The sequence below is a fragment of the Lycium ferocissimum genome, chromosome 8, assembly GCF_029784015.1.
Source record: "Lycium ferocissimum isolate CSIRO_LF1 chromosome 8, AGI_CSIRO_Lferr_CH_V1, whole genome shotgun sequence".
In the NCBI taxonomy this organism is placed as follows: Eukaryota; Viridiplantae; Streptophyta; class Magnoliopsida; order Solanales; family Solanaceae; genus Lycium; species Lycium ferocissimum.
The window spans coordinates 45,674,421-45,692,725 of NC_081349.1; the positions used below are offsets into that span (position 1 = coordinate 45,674,421).

The 18,305-nt window shown below is 36.5% G+C and overlaps 1 protein-coding gene across 3 annotated transcripts; it reads right to left on the reverse strand.

The window, feature by feature from the left end:
• Nucleotides 1–444: 444 nt before the first annotated feature.
• Nucleotides 445–17,360, reverse strand: LOC132068617 (diphosphomevalonate decarboxylase 1-like). 3 transcript variants are annotated; one of them, XM_059462257.1, is made up of 10 exons: nucleotides 17,141–17,360; nucleotides 11,912–11,934; nucleotides 4,984–5,024; nucleotides 3,041–3,104; nucleotides 2,855–2,935; nucleotides 2,562–2,648; nucleotides 2,275–2,432; nucleotides 2,088–2,136; nucleotides 1,049–1,173; nucleotides 445–870 (listed from the first exon to the last, which is right to left on the reverse strand). In XM_059462257.1, the coding sequence occupies exons 1-10, from the start codon at nucleotides 17,358–17,360 to the stop codon at nucleotides 690–692; spliced, it is 1,029 nt and encodes a 342-aa protein (XP_059318240.1). In that variant the 3' UTR covers nucleotides 445–689. The 3 variants fall into 3 exon arrangements, 1 of the variants encoding a protein (XP_059318240.1); XR_009417453.1 differs by lacking the exons at nucleotides 2,562–2,648; nucleotides 2,855–2,935; nucleotides 3,041–3,104; ... (1 more) ...; nucleotides 11,912–11,934; nucleotides 17,141–17,360 and having other exon boundaries at nucleotides 732–870; nucleotides 1,031–1,173; nucleotides 2,088–2,531; XR_009417452.1 differs by lacking the exons at nucleotides 2,562–2,648; nucleotides 2,855–2,935; nucleotides 3,041–3,104; ... (1 more) ...; nucleotides 11,912–11,934; nucleotides 17,141–17,360 and having other exon boundaries at nucleotides 732–870; nucleotides 1,027–1,173; nucleotides 2,088–2,531.
• Nucleotides 17,361–18,305: the final 945 nt, after the last annotated feature.

Here is an 18,305-nt window from a genome sequence, read left to right on the forward strand (position 1 = left end):
AATCTTTTACCTAAACTTCTTCTTTTACTCACATTTGAGCACCTCTCTTGTTGCAAATCTCTTGCTTTTTCTATTGCTTGCTTGAGCACGCATACAACTCAAATGACAGCCTCTATTTGTAGGTGGTAATGGAAGGATTTAGTGAAGGATGGTTACTACTCTCTTATAGAATATTACCAACTATCTACTTCTAGAATTACACTTCGACCCTTTAGAATTCCTTGGACATTCTAGATTTTCCATTATCTTGAAAATTTAAGTGGTGATGACTTTTTAACACTCTCCTCAGCACCGACTTAATCTATTCTTTGCAGCCATTTCAAGCGATTCCCAAAATTTTGCAAACTTCATGAGACAGAAGGTTAAGTTCCTAATGAGTTCGCGCAGCATAGAAGTTTGTTGGAAAGTCAAAGGCAATAGCAAAATGTGTAAGGGAACAATCAATAGGTGATAGACAAACAGAGTAATCATAGACCATACTATTGTGCCCGTGCTCAACACGGGCTGGAGGTCATCTAGTTACAAACAAAAGCTTCAAATACACAGTTCTTAAGAACAGAAACAACTAAAATGACAGTTTTTGCCTTTATTAAGTCCAAGAGGCCCTTCTCCGGACCCATACATAGCGGGAGCTTAGTACAACGAATCGCCATTTACTTTGGCAGTCCCGTTTCAGGGTTGAGGAGAGCTTAGCTTTCATCGGTAAGAAAAACGGGACCTTTTCCAGGTCTTGTGCAGATATAGTAGCTTATTTCACCCTTATATTTATGATTTGAGACATTGTCTTCTGGGGGTGGAGGTAATGATTCCACGTGCTTTATATCCAGAATCCCAGCATCCTTTAGGATAGAGTTATCACCGATGACGTAGCTGGAGACGAAAAACAAAATCTTGAGACATAATGTAATTAACAGCTTAAACCTATAAATGAGACGGTCACACGATTTAACATGACAGGGGTTCAAATCTCTCCGTCACTAAGGAAAAATATTTTCACGTGTTTGGCCCAAGAAAAAAGAATCAGACCTACATGTGAGTGGGCTTGTACCTGTCTTGATCAGTATCTGAATTTGGTGGGAAGTGGAAGAGGAGCCTTTGAAGCAGAAGTGCAGCAGCCTCTCGGTTACGTGCAAATACAACAACATTTGGCCCAGCATCGCAGGTATAAGCTACCTGCCAATGTATTTATTCTTGGTAATTATGTAAATGCATTTCTTTGTAGTTATTTTAGACAGTTAGAACCACTTGGAAGTTAAAACTATAGTGGAAATAGTTCCCTCAAATGCAAAATGTGGCCAAAATATTAGTCAATTTCAATGCTATATGAGCCAACACTCAATTGTCAAATAAATTTGAGGAGGTCACTTCAAACACTGTCATGATATTTGTATGCCACGACACTACTCAAAAGCACTAATCTCACAACTAACTAAAGTCCAGGGAGAAACTCAGGTTGGACTAGTTTCTGTTGTAGTAACTATTAGAGTACTCTATATTTTACCTATCAAACAACAGAATACTTCAAAAGCTTTCTTTGGAATCGATTTTCATATTATGTTATATTATATGTTCTCTATAAGATCATTTTGCTATAGCAGTCATCCTTGATAACAACATTTCAATATAACAACCATCCTCTATAATATCGTTTTGTTATAGCAGTCATCCTCTATAACAAGATTTCACTATAAAAATCAATTTTTCTTTGGAATCGACTTTCATGTCTAAACATAGTATATGTTTTCTATAAGATCATTTCGCTATAGCAGTCATCCTCTATGCAACTTTTCACCATAACAACCATCCTCTATAACATCATTTTGTTATAGCAGCCATCCTCCATAACAACATTTCAGTATAACAATAGTCATCCTCTATAATAACATTTCACTATAACAGCTAATTTTTCTTTGGAACTGATTTTCATGTTATGTCACGTCATATTTTCCCTGTACAACATTTCGAGATAGCAGCCAAAAGCTATCCAGACAAATGACACCATTATAGAGAGGTTCGACTGTATTATAAAGCGGAAGAGCTAAATCGTGCAATTATGCACTAGGGAAAGACATGGTCAAGAGAAAAACCTGTGGGGTTCCTGCTGTGCGATTCAAGTTCTCAGCACAGCCAATTATGCTGAAAGTTAAAACATACTCGATGCTTAATTTTTCTATTTCCGCATAAGACACGCAAGAAAAGGACAAGTTCACAGCTTCTAGTCAATTCAGCTGAGACAACCTTGAGTTTGTAACATAAAGTTACAAGACAACTTGCCTGTGAGCTGTATCATTCATGTAAAATAGAGGAGGACTGGTAGCTAAGCACACTGCATGAAACTGATTATTCTCTGCACAAGTCAAACGAGCGAAAGTTGGAAAATCACGATTCTGTATGGCTTTTTCCATTTCAATTATGCGTTTTGGGACTACCTCCTGTAAAATTTAATACAAGAACCAAAAAAGAATCATAATTCTGATACAGCGTCGACTAATTGAACAGAAATTGGATTCCAAGGACTATCAGAATCCGATAATGATCGAGAGAACGAGGAAATTAAATACCTTTGCTCTGTATTGCATAAGTGGACTGGTTTCAACAGTTAGACGCATTCCAGAGGCGCTACTTATTTCCTTCTGTCGTGAAGTCACCTGAAAGACGGGCAGATATAGTAGTATAGGCGTGAGTTCATTTGAACACATAACTTTTAGCCTAGACCTAGATTTATCTGCATAAAACTCGTTGAAATTGCTGAAGATATTGAACTATGAACCAGAACTCAAACAAGGTGATGAGTTCAGTGGTTAGAACCAAACCTCTAAATCCATAGAACTAAAATCCTGAATATAATCCATACCACTGTAATGATGATAACAAGATCATTCCAGTACTTCTCATCTACGAGTTGAACAGCGAAGCTATCGCTTCCATCTTTCTCCTTCATACATCCAAGGCAAAGGGATTAGAACAAATATTAATTAAGAAGATACACATATTTGTTTAGAGAAGCTATGAAACAAACTTGATTATGAATCAAACCTACTTTTCCAAAGAGCCACTTAACAAATCCTCCATATAAGCTTCGGCAAGCGCTTCCAGAACCTTGCCTGTATGTGTGTAATTATACGGACGCGGAGTTAGAATTTTGAGTTTATGGGTTCTGAATTCTAGAAAACGCAACTTACTGGATTGCTGATATAATATGCTATCGGAAATGGCTCATTTACGGCACTCGATAATAGTTGGGCTTATTTATGCAATCACCATCACCGAAGTTGCTCATCTATGCCACTTACCGTTAACAACTCAAATGACTGGTTTTAAAATACCAGATTTTACACGTGACCTCCAATTAGAGGTCCACGTCGCCAACTTAAGCCAGCCCAATTTAAATCACAAATTAAATTAAAACCTGACCCACCCAGAACCCTTTTAACCCAACGTGATTTCAATATATCTTGTATTATATTAATTTTCTTAGTTTTGTCAGTTTTTCACTCTCTGTTTATCCACTGCTCATATCAAGAACTTGTGTTGTTTCTTCTCCTGATAACTCCTCCTCCTCTTTTGTTTAACTAATTTTTTCAAAAGCTTCTGTTGGTTGGTGTTTGTAACTTGCGGCTGTTTCTAATTCCTTTCTTTCTTACGTCATTCTTTAGTTGAGGTTTTGAGGATTTGTGGGGTTATGTCTTGTTCTGGTCGTATAATATGGATGAGGAAAATAAGAATAGCGACTTGGGTTAAAAGGGTTCAGGGTGGACCGACTTTTAATTTAATTTGAGTTGTTAACGGTTAGTGGCATAGATGAGCCATTTCGGTGACAGTAATGGCATATATGAGCCCAACTATTATTGAATGACATAAATGAACCATTTCCGATAGTTCGATAGTATATTTAAGTTTTTTCCCTATATTATTTATACAGATCAATTAGATTTTTTAAACACAAATACAAAGTTGGAGCCTTAGCTATTGGATTCTGCTGACCCGTAGGTGAAGCTATAGCTCCGCCCCTGAGTAAACACGGTTATCAGTTTGCTACTGAATTTGCAGTTAACATGCCTGAAAATATATGTTGTTCGGACTCTTTAAAAATATTGCCGGGTGTGAGTCCACTCTTCCAAAAAATAAGCATGTTCGATATGTTGAAAATCGTCGGGCACAACTTGAATTATACTCCCTCCGTTTCAATTTATGTTAACCTATTTCCTCATTAGTGCTTGCCAAAAAGAATGAACCCTTTCTATATTTGGAATATTTACCTTTATGCAATCAATTATAGCCACACATAATATATGTGATCCATTTAACACCACAAGTTTATAAGTCCTCTCTTCTTTCTTAAACGCTGTGCCCAATCAAATAGGTTCACATAAATTGAAACGGAGGGAGTATTATTTCAAAGTAAGGACTAGCTTCGGTCTTACATTTCTTACACTCAATTTTTTCTTGCACTCACACTGTAGCAACTCTCTTTGTTGCTCTCTACTATTTGTCACTTGATCACTCACTTGTTGCTTGCTTCAGCAACACTCTTTACTTGAGCACACGGTCCTTACTTGAGCACACCTTACTTCCTCTCACTTCTTGAGTACTTGTTTACTCTCTTCTTGAGTACTTGCTTACAGCTTAAATGAACCACCTCTATTTATAGGAGGTGAGGAAGGATGTAGTTAGGGGTATTTACTACTCTATTCTAGCATGTTCCCAACTACTTAATTCTAGAATAACACTTCTACTTATTTCTAGAGTTGTTCTTTCTAGACTCTACTCTAGAACTTTCTTCTTTCAACTCTTTAGAACTACTTGAACATTCTAGATTGATTATCCATTGTCATAAAGATTAAGTTGATAATGACATTTAACACGACACGGATATGACAGTATTTTTGGAGGGTCTGAAAATATGATTTACTCCTACGGTCCTACCTAATCTTAATTTACACCAAGCGGCTAAAAGAAATACCCATAAGTGACATCAATTACCTTGCTATGGCAGAGAGTTTTCCATTTTCCTGTTGTACATTCTGTAGGAAAGAATAGGAAGAGAATATTTTTCTTAGAGAATGCTCAAGTTGTATTAGGCTACTTGAGATGATTACAATCATCAATTACATCTCTATTTATACTACTCAAAAAACCAATTCAAAAGTCTTGCACAAATAACTAGATACATGTATCACAATTCACTAGATACATGTATCACAAACTCCTAAAGATTTCTTGAAAAAACTAAGAGATAATATTGAAAAACTAAATGATATTCTTGAAATAATAAAGAACTCTAGAAAACATAAAAGTCAAGGAGAGTATCCTTGTGAATGCATTAATTCCAACACTCCCCCTTAATGCATTTGCTTGACAACTCCAATGCGTTCTCGAAGATAGCAAAACTTTTCTCTAGGAAGTGCTTTGGTGAAGATGTCAGCAAGTTGTTCTCCTGTCTGGCAATAATGCAACTGAATTTCACCTTTCTCTTGTGCTTCTCGCATAAAATGGTACTTGATGGAAATATGCTTCGATCTTTCATGGTTGACCGGATTCTTGGCAATAGCAATCGCTGATTTGTTATCGCAATACAAAACAGTCCCTTCTTTTTGTTTTTCACCAATATCTTCAAGAATTCTCCTAAGCCAAATAGCTTGAGAAGTAGCCTTAGGCTTCGAGACATATTTCTAACTTCGGTAGTGGATTGAGCAACAACACTTTGCTTTTTTGACAACCAAGAACAAATGCTTGAACCAAATAAGAAAGCATAACCAGAAGTACTCTTCATGTCATCTATATTTCCAGCCCAGTCACTATCAGAATAGCCAATTAAGTCCAAATCTCCATCAAATTTGTACATTATCCCATAATCCATTGTTCCTTGCAAGTAGCGTAGAACACGCTTTGCGACTCCAAAATGCACTTGGCTTGGTTCTTGCATGAATCTGATAATAAACTAGCGTTGCAAACATAATGTCGAGTCTTGTTGAAGTAAGATATAGCGGGCTTCCAATCAAGCTCCCGTAAAGTGAGCTATTAGCTTTCTTTTGCTCCATCATCTTTTACGAATTTCTCATTTGCTGCTATGGTATTGCCACAGACCTGCAATCCATCATTTTAAATTTTTGAAGAATACTTTTAGTATACTTCTTTTGAGAAATAAAAATTCCTTCTTTCACTTGAGAAACTTCAATGCCCAAGAAATAATGTAGCAACCCAAGATCACTCATTTTATAGGTTTGCATCATATCTTACTTGAATTTCTGCATCATCTTCAGATCATTTCCTGTAAAAATCAGATCATCCACATAGAGGCAAACAATGACAATGCTGCCATGTTCTTGCTTCACATACAAAGTGGCTTCGCTTTTACTTCTCTGAAAATTATTTTTCAGAAAGTATGTATCAATTTTATTGTACCAGGCTCTTGGCGCTTGCTTTAGCCCATAAAGAGCCTTTTTTAGCCTGTACACCTTCTCTTCTCCCCCTTGAACAAAAAATCCTTGAGGTTGCTCAACATAAATTTCTTCATCAAGTTTTCCATTTAGAAATGCAGACTTAACATCAAGTTGAAAAATCTTCCATTTCTTTTGTGCAGCAACAACAATCAAGGTTCTAATTGTCTCAAGACGTGCAACTGGAGAGAAAGTTTCATAGAAATCAATACCTGGCTTTTGAGTGAAACCTCTAGCAACCAACCTTGCTCTGTGCTTTTGAATTTCTCCTTCTTGATTGAGTTTGATTTTGTAAATCCATTTTAGACTTACAACTTCTCTTTCTTTGGGTACATCCACAAGCTCCCAAGAATTATTTTTCTCAATCATCCGAATTTCTTCTACTATGGCTGTCTTCCAAACATCATGCTTTATTGCTTCCTCATAATTTTTCACGGCTCAATACGACAGCAAAGTTGCATCTTTGATAGATGTCACTCAACATTCTTGTTCCTCTTGGAGGTGGTCCTTCATCTTCTGGATCTGAGATTTCTCCCCCTTGAGGGACATCTTCCTCTTCCTCATCCTCTTCTTGACTTGGCACATTTAGAGAAATGATAGAAGTATTCTCCACCTTTTTATCTTTCCAATTCCACGCTATTTTTTCATAAAAAATGACATCTCTACTAACAACAAGTTTGTTAGTTTTGACATCGAGAAGCCTATAGCCTTTTGTCACATCACTATAACCAAGAAATATACATTTTTGACTCTTTTCATCCAATTTTGTTCTTTTTTCAGCAGGTATATGAGCATAACAAATACACCCGAAAATTTTAAAATGACTTACAGAAGGTTTCATTCCACTCCAAGCTTCAACTGGTGTCTTATCCTTCAATGCCTTTGTCGGGCACCTATTGAGGATGTACATTCTTTGTATGTCTTCTTCAAAAATATTTTGGCGACCCTTTCTCATTCATCATCGTTCTGGCCATTTCAACAATGGTTCTGTTTCTCCTTTCAGATACACCATTTTGTTGAGGAGTGTACCCTGCTGTAAGTTGCTTCTCAATGCCTTCATTTTTGCAAAATTCTTCAAATTCTCGACTTGTGTATTCACCTCCTCATCCTTGCGAATGGTTTTGATCTTTGTGCCAGCCTTTTTTGCTTCTCAACAAAGGCTTTAAATCTCTTGAATGTAGCAAATGTTTCTGACTTTTCTTTCAAGAAATAAACCCAAGTCATTCTTGAAAAATCATCAATACAAATTAGAAAGTACCTTTGGCTTCAACCTTCTTAGTAGAGCCATCACGATCCTGCTTCTTTTTTAGATTGTACTTCTTTTTTTGTTGATTCTTTGAGAAATTTTGAAAATTCTCATTGGTTCTGGACTGGAAAGCCGTCTCTTTGGGTTGATTCTCACGAAAAAATCTTCGCTTCTCGTGTGCACAAAACTATCCAACTAGCTCTTTGATGGAAAGCTTAGAAAAATCTTTCGTCTCCTCAGTGATAGCAACAATATACTCATACTTTTCTGTGACACTAATTAGAATCTTTTCCACAACTTGTTGGTCAGAAATTTCATCACCATGATTTCTCATTTCATTAACAATATTCATGACTCTTGTGGAATATTGATCGATTTTTTCAGATTCTATCATCTTCAAATTTTGAAACTCTCTTCTAAGAGTTTGAAGATTGATAGTGCGTACCTTTTCGTCGCCATACACCTCAGCTTCAAGAGACTCCCAAGCTTGCTTTGCAGTCTCACAAGTAGCAATTTTTGCAAAAAAATGCTCTTGAGACTCCCATTTGAATTTTGCTCAAAACCTTTGCATCTTGACGACGCTTAGCCTCAAGATTTTTCATCTCTGCTTTCTCATTGGTTCGAAAGTTCACCATCGTCTTCTGGCTCTTTATAGCCATTTGCAACAATAATCCACAAACCTTCAGCTTTTAGATAAGTTCTCATTCTTATCTTCCAGTATTCAAAGTCATTTCCATAAAAAACTGGAGTAAGAATAACTGAAGAATCAGCACCATCATTTGTTTTAGATGCCATAATTTTTTTTTCTTCACCTAACCCCAGATTAAGAACGAAAACTGCTCTGATACCAATTTGTAGGAAAGAATAGGAAGAGAATATTTTTCTTAGAGAATGCTCAAGTTGTATTAGGTTACTTAAGGCTACTTGAGATGATTACAATCATCAATTACATCTCTATTTATACTACTCAAAAAATCAATTCAAAAGTCTTGCACAAATAACTAGATACGTGTATCACAATTCACTAGATACATGTATCACAAACTCCTAAAAGATTTCTTGAAAAAACTAAGAGATAATATTGAAAAACTAAATGATATTCTTGAAATAATAAAGAACTCCTAGAAAACATAAAAGTCAAGGAGAGTATCCTTGTGAATGCATTAATTCCAACACATTCATTAACTTGGCAAGGGCAAAAATTGCATAAACAAGACAAAAAGATTGTCGTACTTCTTGAAAACTCAGAAGACTTGAAGATTATAAGAAAGTGGAAATTACAGCTAGAGGAAACAAACAAATCGATAGGAAAAAAAAAAGTTGATTCCATGAATGGTGTAATATTTACTACTTGTCAACGAAATTCTTTAAATGGGCCAACTTAAATTCATTCTCTGCCACTACAATCATATAAAGCGTGTTTGGTGAAGCTGTCAGAAATCAACTTATCTTGACAAGTACTTCTTATCAAAAGTGTTTTCTGAAAAGTTTTTTTATAAAGTAGCAATTTGTATTTGATCAATATTTTCTTAAAATTACTTTTAAATGTCAAATTACGGAAAATGATGTTATTACTAATTAATTTGGTACATATGATTTTTTATACGATAATCCTATCCTAAAAGAATAAACAACATTCCTTATTCAGCTTCTATGAAAAATTGCTTCTGCTATAATGCAAAAACACTTGTTTCTTCAGCAAAAATTCAATCAAACTCCTTCAGACTTTAAACTAAGTACTTTTAGCCTTTGAGAAGTGTTAATGAATGTATATAGACTTTATTCCTAGTAATGTACAGAGTCATAATTAGGTAGCCGACTCTGTAACGACCTGTTTGGTCGTTTTGAGTTTTTAGCCGTCCTTTCCTCAAAATACCCTTCTCTTAGTTTCATTCCAACGTTTATGACTTGCGAGGATGGATGGCACGGTTATTGACGGGTAATTTTTGAAATATATTTATTTAATGTGTGTGAATAGTTTATTAATAGGAATATTATTTTCACAGATATAAGGTATAAGTTGGTAAATAAGGTATTGACGGAGTGTGTAAATTTTAAAATACACAAAGTGGTTAAGTGAATAAGTAAATTGTAGAAACTATTGGGATTAGTTATTGGGCTTAGCCCACTTCTCATGACCCATATATCTTAGTGGCATAGGATATCAAATAATACATTTTCCTTTGGCAAGAAAAAAAAAATAAGGGAGAAAACATTTGAGATAACAAATTGTTGGCAACACTGAAGCAATTCTCACGGACGAAAATTTTCGTGGGCACCAGGTATACATCTCATCTGCATTTGGTGTAGTAATGGTTTCTCTTAACTACTTATTGACTAGTAAATCATAGTGTCAATGATAAGACACACTCATTTTACATAAAGTTAGTGGATGGCAAGTAAGATATAATGATTGAGATTAATGATGAGGTAATGATGAACCAATCATTTTGGGGGCAATAATGAACAAATTTGATTAGAGTTAATGGCACTGAACATTTTTTTCCTTGTTCGAGAGTCACTGTTCGATTTTTCTTCTAATTTCGAATTTTCTTTTATGTTTATCATATTGCAATTCATTTTTTTATATGTTGGGTCTAACTAATTGAATATTAGGTGTATTGGATTATATGTACACCGTTAAATTCATGGTATTTGAGATATGAAATTTTAATCCCAAATTAAGATTCTGGGGAAATTGAAGGTTTTGAACCCTAGTATTAAGAAATGAGAATTTATGACTTGAGAGTCCATTTGTGCATGAAATTGACTAATTTTATTGATATAGGACCCTTAGTTTATCGGTAAAATGATTTTTTAAAATAAAATAATAGTTTTGCCCTTGTGGGCTCGGGGTCACCTATTTATATTATTTTTGGGTTCTGGGTAAAACTATGGCAATATGGGTATCTATGGATTCGTGTTTTAACGTAGAATTCATATTTGATAGACTTTCATTGTTCGAAAGCGCTCCAAAAAAGAAAGGCGTTGGCTTGAAGGTTCGCGGCTCTTGTTTGGCTTCGAGGTAGGTTACGACTTACTTTATGTCTAGACTCTGGTTAGTGAAACGTATGTAGATAGTAGTGATTGACGGGGAAAGCATGATAGATCTTCGGGCATGGTGTGGAGGTGAATTCCATCTTGATTGGTTTTGTCAACTGTTATTTGGGCTTGTCGCCATTATTGTGATACTGTTATGTGGGCTTGTCGCCATTATTGTGATACTGTTATATGGGCTTGTCGCCATTATTGTGATACTATTATGTAGGCTTGTCGCCATTATTGTGATACTGTTATGTGGTCTTGTCACTATTATTGTGATATTGTTATGTGGGCTTGTCGCCATGGTTGTGATTTCATGTACTTGATATAACTGTGTCTTTCTTTCTTGTTATCTCATTTGTCATATGGAAAAGGAAGGTTATTACTAAGAAATTGAATATCGAATTGCATTTCTTAGTATGAATCTGTGGATCCTATGATTATTGAGGTTGATTTCATAGGAGGCATATATCCCATATTTCATGTGTTATTTGATGTGATTACCACCTAATTGTATCTCTGTCACATACTAGCTCCCTCATCACATGAAAGGGTAGGGTAATATTGATGATTGAACTGTGGACAATAATATGACTTGTGCTTGTTGATTGCATCTTGGTGATATTACTGAGACTGATATCATGCATGACATGCTTCCATATTACTCTTTTATTGTCCTGATGGTGAGGTGAGTGACAGAGAGACTCCGAGGTCTTTGCCGGAGATTGAGAGTGACAGAGAGACTCCGAGGTCTTTGCCGGAGATTGAGAGTGACAGAGAGACTCCGAGGTCTTTGCCGGAGATTGAGAGTGATTGATAGCCTCCGAGGTTTCTGCCGGAGAGCATGAGTGGTACATAGAATTCGCGGGTCCCTCATGGGTCATGACTATGAGGCATTGCCATAGCATGTGTGTACGAGAGTGGAGCGTGAGAGGTGACTATTGCATTTTATAGCATTTGCATAGCACGACATTGCATTGCATTGCATTGCACTCCATTTGAATTGCTATTCATGTCATTGCATGACACATTCTATGATTGATTCTTGATTGGTGAATTATTGAGTTGTTATTGTTTGTAAGGTATTTATTTAGAGGCTTGATTGACTCGAGGTTTAGAGCTTTATACCTAGGCTTATAACCTGAGATATTGAAATCCCTTGTGACTTTCGTTACTACAAGACTTCCATATTTGCTAGATTTGTGACTGTGTTTGATTACTTATCTGCTTACTTGTTAGTTGCTTCTTGTTTATATGCGTGAACTAACCATAGTCGGCCTATGATACGTGCGAGTCTTGTGTTGTGCTCATACTACTCTTGCTACACTTTTTGTGGAGTGTAGAGTTGTTTCCAGGTGATATTCGGAGTCTTGCGACCGTTTCGAGGCATTTGTCAGAGGCATTTGGCTGAGCTATTTGAGATCTTGCAACCCAGAGTCTCTTCTTAGATTTCTATTGTTCTTTATCCTTAAACAGAAGTCGTATGCAGTTTGAATATGTTATTTACTTCAAATTGTAAACTTCTTAGAAGCTCTTGTACGAGTCTAGATCAGGTTTTGGAAATTTCTTATAATAAAAGTATTTCTTCCGCATTGGTGTAATATTTAAACTATTGGAGTGTGTTTACATATTTTATTCCTCATGTTGTATCAAATTAAGGTAGTTAGGGGAAGGGTTCGCCCACCAGAGGGGGTTAGTGTGGGTGCCCGCATGATCCGTGATTTGGGTCGTGACAGACTCATAGGGATCCTTCTAATTAGATAGCAAATTCGTAGCGATCCTTCTTTATTTTCTTTCCTAACTTAGCATCTAATGTACTGTGTTTATGCTTACCTATTGGAATAAGATAACGACTTTCATTAGATTTGATTACATGGTATCAGAGCCTATTGGCTCGTCGAATTTGTTTTTGGGTCTGTTTCAGAAAGAAAAAAAAGGTCTCGATCTTGCTTTTGCCCTGCATCTGAAAGAAACTTTGATTTTTGATCGATCAGTTTTAAGTGGTCAATCTTTGTCACCGCCACCACGGAAGGAGGCGGGGCATTATTTCCGGCCGGACCAGTCTTCTCCAGCAGTTGGGTGTGAAGCGAGTAGCCTTCACGCGCCATCTGTACACTCCAGCTGTCCATCACGCGCCGGCGCGTGTAGGCGCCTGCTCCGGCAGAATCGTTCGGGGATTTGATTTCTAGTACTGCCTTGTCATTAACGGTGTACCCAAACTTTTTTCTGGTGTTAGAACACTGTTTGGAGAACTGTTCTTCACTTCCAGGTTTGATTTTTCACTGTAGCTTCTGCGAAAATCAGATATGGTATTTGTTTGGTGCTTTGCGACTGCTGACTTCTGCTCGACATTGAATTATTGTTGTTTTGTGGCTGGTTGTTCTTCATTGTTGGTTCCTTTGTTCTTTCTCATCGCTGCTCTGTTAGGAATCTGGTATTTGACTCTGGTTTACACAATTACTTTGTTGGGTGAGTTGTCTGCTAACTCTTGAAATCTGCCTTTTCGAATATTGTCTATTGGGTTGTCTGGTTGGGGTTATTCTCATAAGTTATTGTGTTGGAATCTGCTGGTTTTCTATTGTTGGAATCACTGTGATTTGTTGGGTCAAGTTGACTTGCTATATATCTGATTCGTTTGTTTCTTGTCTACTAATTTTGAAGTCTATTTTTGTTGGTATCTGCTGGTTCTCTATTGTTGCTGAAATCACTTATAATGGCAAGTCCATCTTCTGATAAATTAATCATGGTTTCGGCGGATGAATTTGAAAAATTCTCCCTGTATCGAGAATCACTTAAGGAATCCAATTCAGTTACTGCCCTTGTTGAATTCGGAAAAGCATGTCTTATGACCTCATCAAATAAATGGGTAATTGATTCAAGTGCCACAAATCACATGACATGTAATTCTAATATTTTTTCTAACTTTAGATCACACTAAACACCATCTCTGATTACTGTAACTGATGGATCAACTTGTAACATTGATGGATATGGGACTGCTAAACCAACCTCCTCTATTATCCTGCCATTTATATTAAGTCTACGAAAGTTAGCCTTCAATTTGATTTTTGTCAGTAAACTTACCAGAGACCTTAATTTTTATATCTCGTTCTTTCCCGATTATTGTTTGTTTCGTGATCTTACGACTAATCAGGTTATTGGTAAGGGACATGCATCTGATGATCTCTATATCCTGGATGAATGGGAACCTCAATATGTTTCCTGCTCCAGTGTCGTGTCTCTATTTGAGGCACATTGTCGGATAGGAAATCCTTCTCTACCTTTGTCGAAGAAGCTCTGTCATCGGTTTCAGAACATTTCTTCGTTGGATTGCGAGTCATGCCGATTTGCAAAACACCATCGCAACTGGTTGGGTCCAAGGGTTAATAATCGAGTTGAGTCAAGTTTTGAATTAGTTCTTTCTGATGTTTGGGGACCATGTTCTGTTATTTCCAAAATTGGGCATAAGTATTTTGTCACTTTTGTGGATGATTTCTCTCAGATGACTTGGATTTATTTTATGAAGTGTCTACTCACTTTTGTGCCTTCTACCGAAGTCAAAACTCAATTCAATGCTTCAGTGCGTGTTCTAAAGAGTGATAACGCTAAGGAATACATGTCAGAATTGTTTCAGTCCTACATGAGACAACACGGTATGCTCCTTCAGTCTTCATGTGTTGATACAACCTCTCAGAACAGAGTTGCTAAAAGGAAGCATATGCATATACTTGAGACAGCTCGGCCACTTGTTTTCCAAATGAAGGTTCCTAAACACTTTTGGCCTGATGTAATCTCTACCGCTTGTTTCATGATTAATCACATGCCATCTACTGTGCTTACTGGTGAGACGCCTTATAATGTTCTTTTAGCAGGTCACTATTTTCGGTGGAACCTAAGGTATTTGAAAGCACGTGCTATGTTCGAGACGTTTGACCATCTGTTACCAAGTTGAATCCCAAAGCATTGAAGTGTGTTTTTCTGGGTTATTCTCGTCTTTAGAAGGGGTACCGATGTTATTCTACTAAACTTGGAAAATATCTAGTTTCAACCGATGTGGCATTTTCAGAGGCTACCCCATTTTTCTATGCACCTCCCATTTTTATGAGTTAAGGGGAGGAAGATGAGTGGTTAGTCTATCAGGTCACCCGCGTTTTGAAAGAACAATCGGATGCTATTCCTGCATCTCTCAGGTTTTCTATTGATCACCAATCGACTATTGTACCTTCAGCGCCTGCTCCATCTATGCCATTAAGACTGTTAATTGTTCAAGTTTACTCGAGGAGGCGGAAGGCCAATGATACATGTCCTGTACCAGTTCCGTTGTCAGATTCTCTTCCCCTGATCTGCCAAAAAACCTTGACCTCCCTATTGCTCTTTTCAAAGGTACATGTACTTGTAAATCCACATATTACATTGCTAATTTTATTTCATATGACCATTTATCCTCTACGTCTAGATCTTTGGTTGCTTCTCTAGACTCCATCAATGTACCCAAAACAGTAAAAGAGGCTTTGAATCATCCTGGATGGTCTAATGCAATGCTTGATGAAATACATGCCTTAGAGGAAAACCACACGTGGGATTTAGTGGTTTTACCCAAGGGAAAGAAAGCAGTAGTATGCAAGTGGGTCTTTGCAGTTAAAATTAATCCTGATGGCTTTATCGCAAGACTTAAGGCAAGACTTGTGACTAAGGGCTATGCTCAGACTTATGGAGTTGATTATTCTGATACATTTTCCCCGGAAGTCAAGCTTAACTCTGTCCGCTTGTTTATCTCTTTGGCTGCCTCTCAGCATTGGTCTTTACATCACTTGGCTATCAAAAATGCATTTCTTCATAGTGTTCTCCATGATGAGCTATATATGGAGAAACCACCTAGTTTTGTTGCTCAAGCTGAGTATGAGAAAGTCTGTCATATGAAGAAATCATTATATGGATTGAACCAGAGTCCTCGTGCTTGGTTTGGCAAGTTCAGTAAGGTAATTCAGGATTTTGGGCTAAAAATGAGCAAATGTGATCACTTAGTCCTCTACTGGCAATTAATAGCTGGCACTATCCTCCTTGTATATGTTGATGACATTTTCATCACAGGAAGTGATTATTCAAGGATCTTTTCCCTCAAGTCTTTCTTGCATGCTAGGTTTCATACGAAGTACTTGGGACAGTCAAAATATTTTTTGGGAGTAGAAGTAAATAGAAGCAAGAAGTGTATTTTACTGTCTCAGAGAAAATATATTCTTGACTTGCTTGCAGACACTGGAAAGTTGGCAACCAAACCTTGTAGTACTCCAATGGTTCCAAATGTGCATCTTATGAAAGATGATGGCGACCTTTTTGCCAGAGAGATACAAGAGGATAGTTGAGAAGTTAAACTACCTCACCGTGACTCGTCCAGATATCGCTTTTGTAGTAAGTGTTGTTAGTCAGTTCATGTTCGCACCTACAGTCAAACATTGGGCAGCTTGGGAACATATTCTATGTTACTTGAAAGGAGCTCCTAGACTTGGCATATTCTATAGCAATCATGGTCATACTCGTGTTGAGTGTTTTGCTGATGCAGATTATGTTGGATCTAAAGTTGATAGGAGATCTATTACAGGCTATTGTGTCTTTGTTGGAGGGAACCTAGTATCATGGAGGAGTAAGAAATAAAGTGTTGTATCTCGATCCAGCGCAGAATTCGAGTACAGAGCTATGTCACGGTCTACATGTAAAATTATGTGGATACATCCTTTTAACTAAGATTGGAATTAAGCATCATACACTTGCAAAAATATGGTGCGATAATCAAGTTGCTCTTCATATCGCCTCAAATCTAGTGTATCATGAAAGAACTAAACATATTGATGTTGACTATCAATTTATTCGTGAGAAGCTTCAAGAAAACTTGATTTCCACTGGCTACGTGAAGACAGGAGAGCAACTAGCTGATTTGCTCACAAAGGCGTTGAATGGAACTCGAGTTGATTACCTTTGAAACAAGCTGGGCATGATCAATATATATGCTGCAGCTTGAGGGGGAGTGTTACAAGATGTTTATAGACTTTATTCCTAGTAATGTACAGAGTCATGATTAGGTAGCAGATTCATAGGGATCCTTCTAATTAGATAGCAGATTCGTAGGGATCATTCTTTATTTTCTTTCCTAAGTTAGCACCTAATGTACTGTATGTATACATTGCTTACCTATTGGAATAAGATAACGACTTTCATGTCGATTCGTTACAAGAAGCTCGTCCAAGCAAGCCATTAGGCAAGGGTCTAAAATTATACTACTCCCCATGTCCCAATTTACATGGCACTTTTCGTTTTTCAAGATTCAGACTACGTAAATTTTAACCAACATATTAAAATATATTTTTTCATCATATCTTTTTAAAAGCTTTGCTAAACAAGCGATTAGGAAAGATACCAAGGCATGCAAAACCAGAAGCTGAGGAAGCCAACCCCGCAGCAGTAGGAAAATTATTGTTAGAAGCAATATGGACGTGCAAGTTTTCCCAGTCCTTTTTTGTGATTTTGATACCCTTTTTCTCATCCTCAAAATCGTTAGCACGAGCTCGAATTTCCCTTATCACTGACATGTTAGTTGGTGTTTGTGCCGTCACCGTTAGCACCCATTTTTGTGCCATTACCACAAGCCAAAAGATTAACTCCAAATGAAAGAGTAAAGTTTTAGAGAGTTTTAGTGGTTAAGTAGTTAAAAGTATTCAACAGAGATAGTACCTCCATTTATAAAGCACCTTTCCCTTCTATATATAGTTAGTAAACTAGAGTTTACTCCTACGAACAATCTTTGTTTTTTACTCTCCATTTTAATTTATTTGTTTCAGTTTGTTGAGCACAAAATTTAAAAAAGAAAAGAAGACTTTTGAATTTTGTGATCTTAAATGAAAGATACATATAATGCATCAAAGTGCAGTTTAATCTTGTGGTCTTAGACATGCCCGATGCGATGTTGAAATAAAGGAGTTGTCAAATTGAGAAAGAAACATTCTTTTTTTGAGACAGTAAAAGGAAAGTAAGACAGACAAATAAAACAAGGAGTAGAAACTTATAACATACCAACAAATTTCAAAGGCGGAGCCAAATTTTTTAGTTTATGGGTTTTGAATTTTACAAATGACTTTTTTGTGTTTGTGTTCTGATATCTTGAAAGTCAACTTATTAGGTTCTGAATAAAATATTTATATATATTACTCCCTCCGTCCCAATTTGTTTGATACTTTTCGTTTTTCGAGAGTCAAACATCTTAATTTGACTGTTGTTTGAACATAGAATCTTAAAATTTTTTGAAATAAAATTTACATATTTTGAAACTAGGTAAAAAGTAATATAAGTCACCATAATTAATAATTTGAAATATTTAAAAGACATATGAAAAAATTAGGGTCAAAGAACAACTCGAAAAGCGAAAAGTGTCAAACAAATTGGGACCGAGGGAGTAAGTGATTTTTTTAAGGGAAAATGACTTAATAATACTACTTAAGACTCTATATTACAAAACATAAAGATACTTTTTCTTATTTACAAAACATACCAACAAAATTACAAAGTATACCAAATAGAATACCGCA

Coding starts and splice junctions, on each gene's coding strand:
- LOC132068617 (XM_059462257.1), bottom strand. CDS start 17,360: ATGGCACAAAAATGGGTGCTAACGGTGACGGCACAAACACCAACTAAC. Junction 2,649..2,854: donor TTGTTATCATCATTACAGTG/GTATGGATTATA, acceptor CCCGTCTTTCAG/GTGACTTCACGACAGAAGGA. Junction 2,137..2,274: donor ATGAATGATACAGCTCACAG/GCAAGTTGTCTT, acceptor TTTAACTTTCAG/CATAATTGGCTGTGCTGAGA.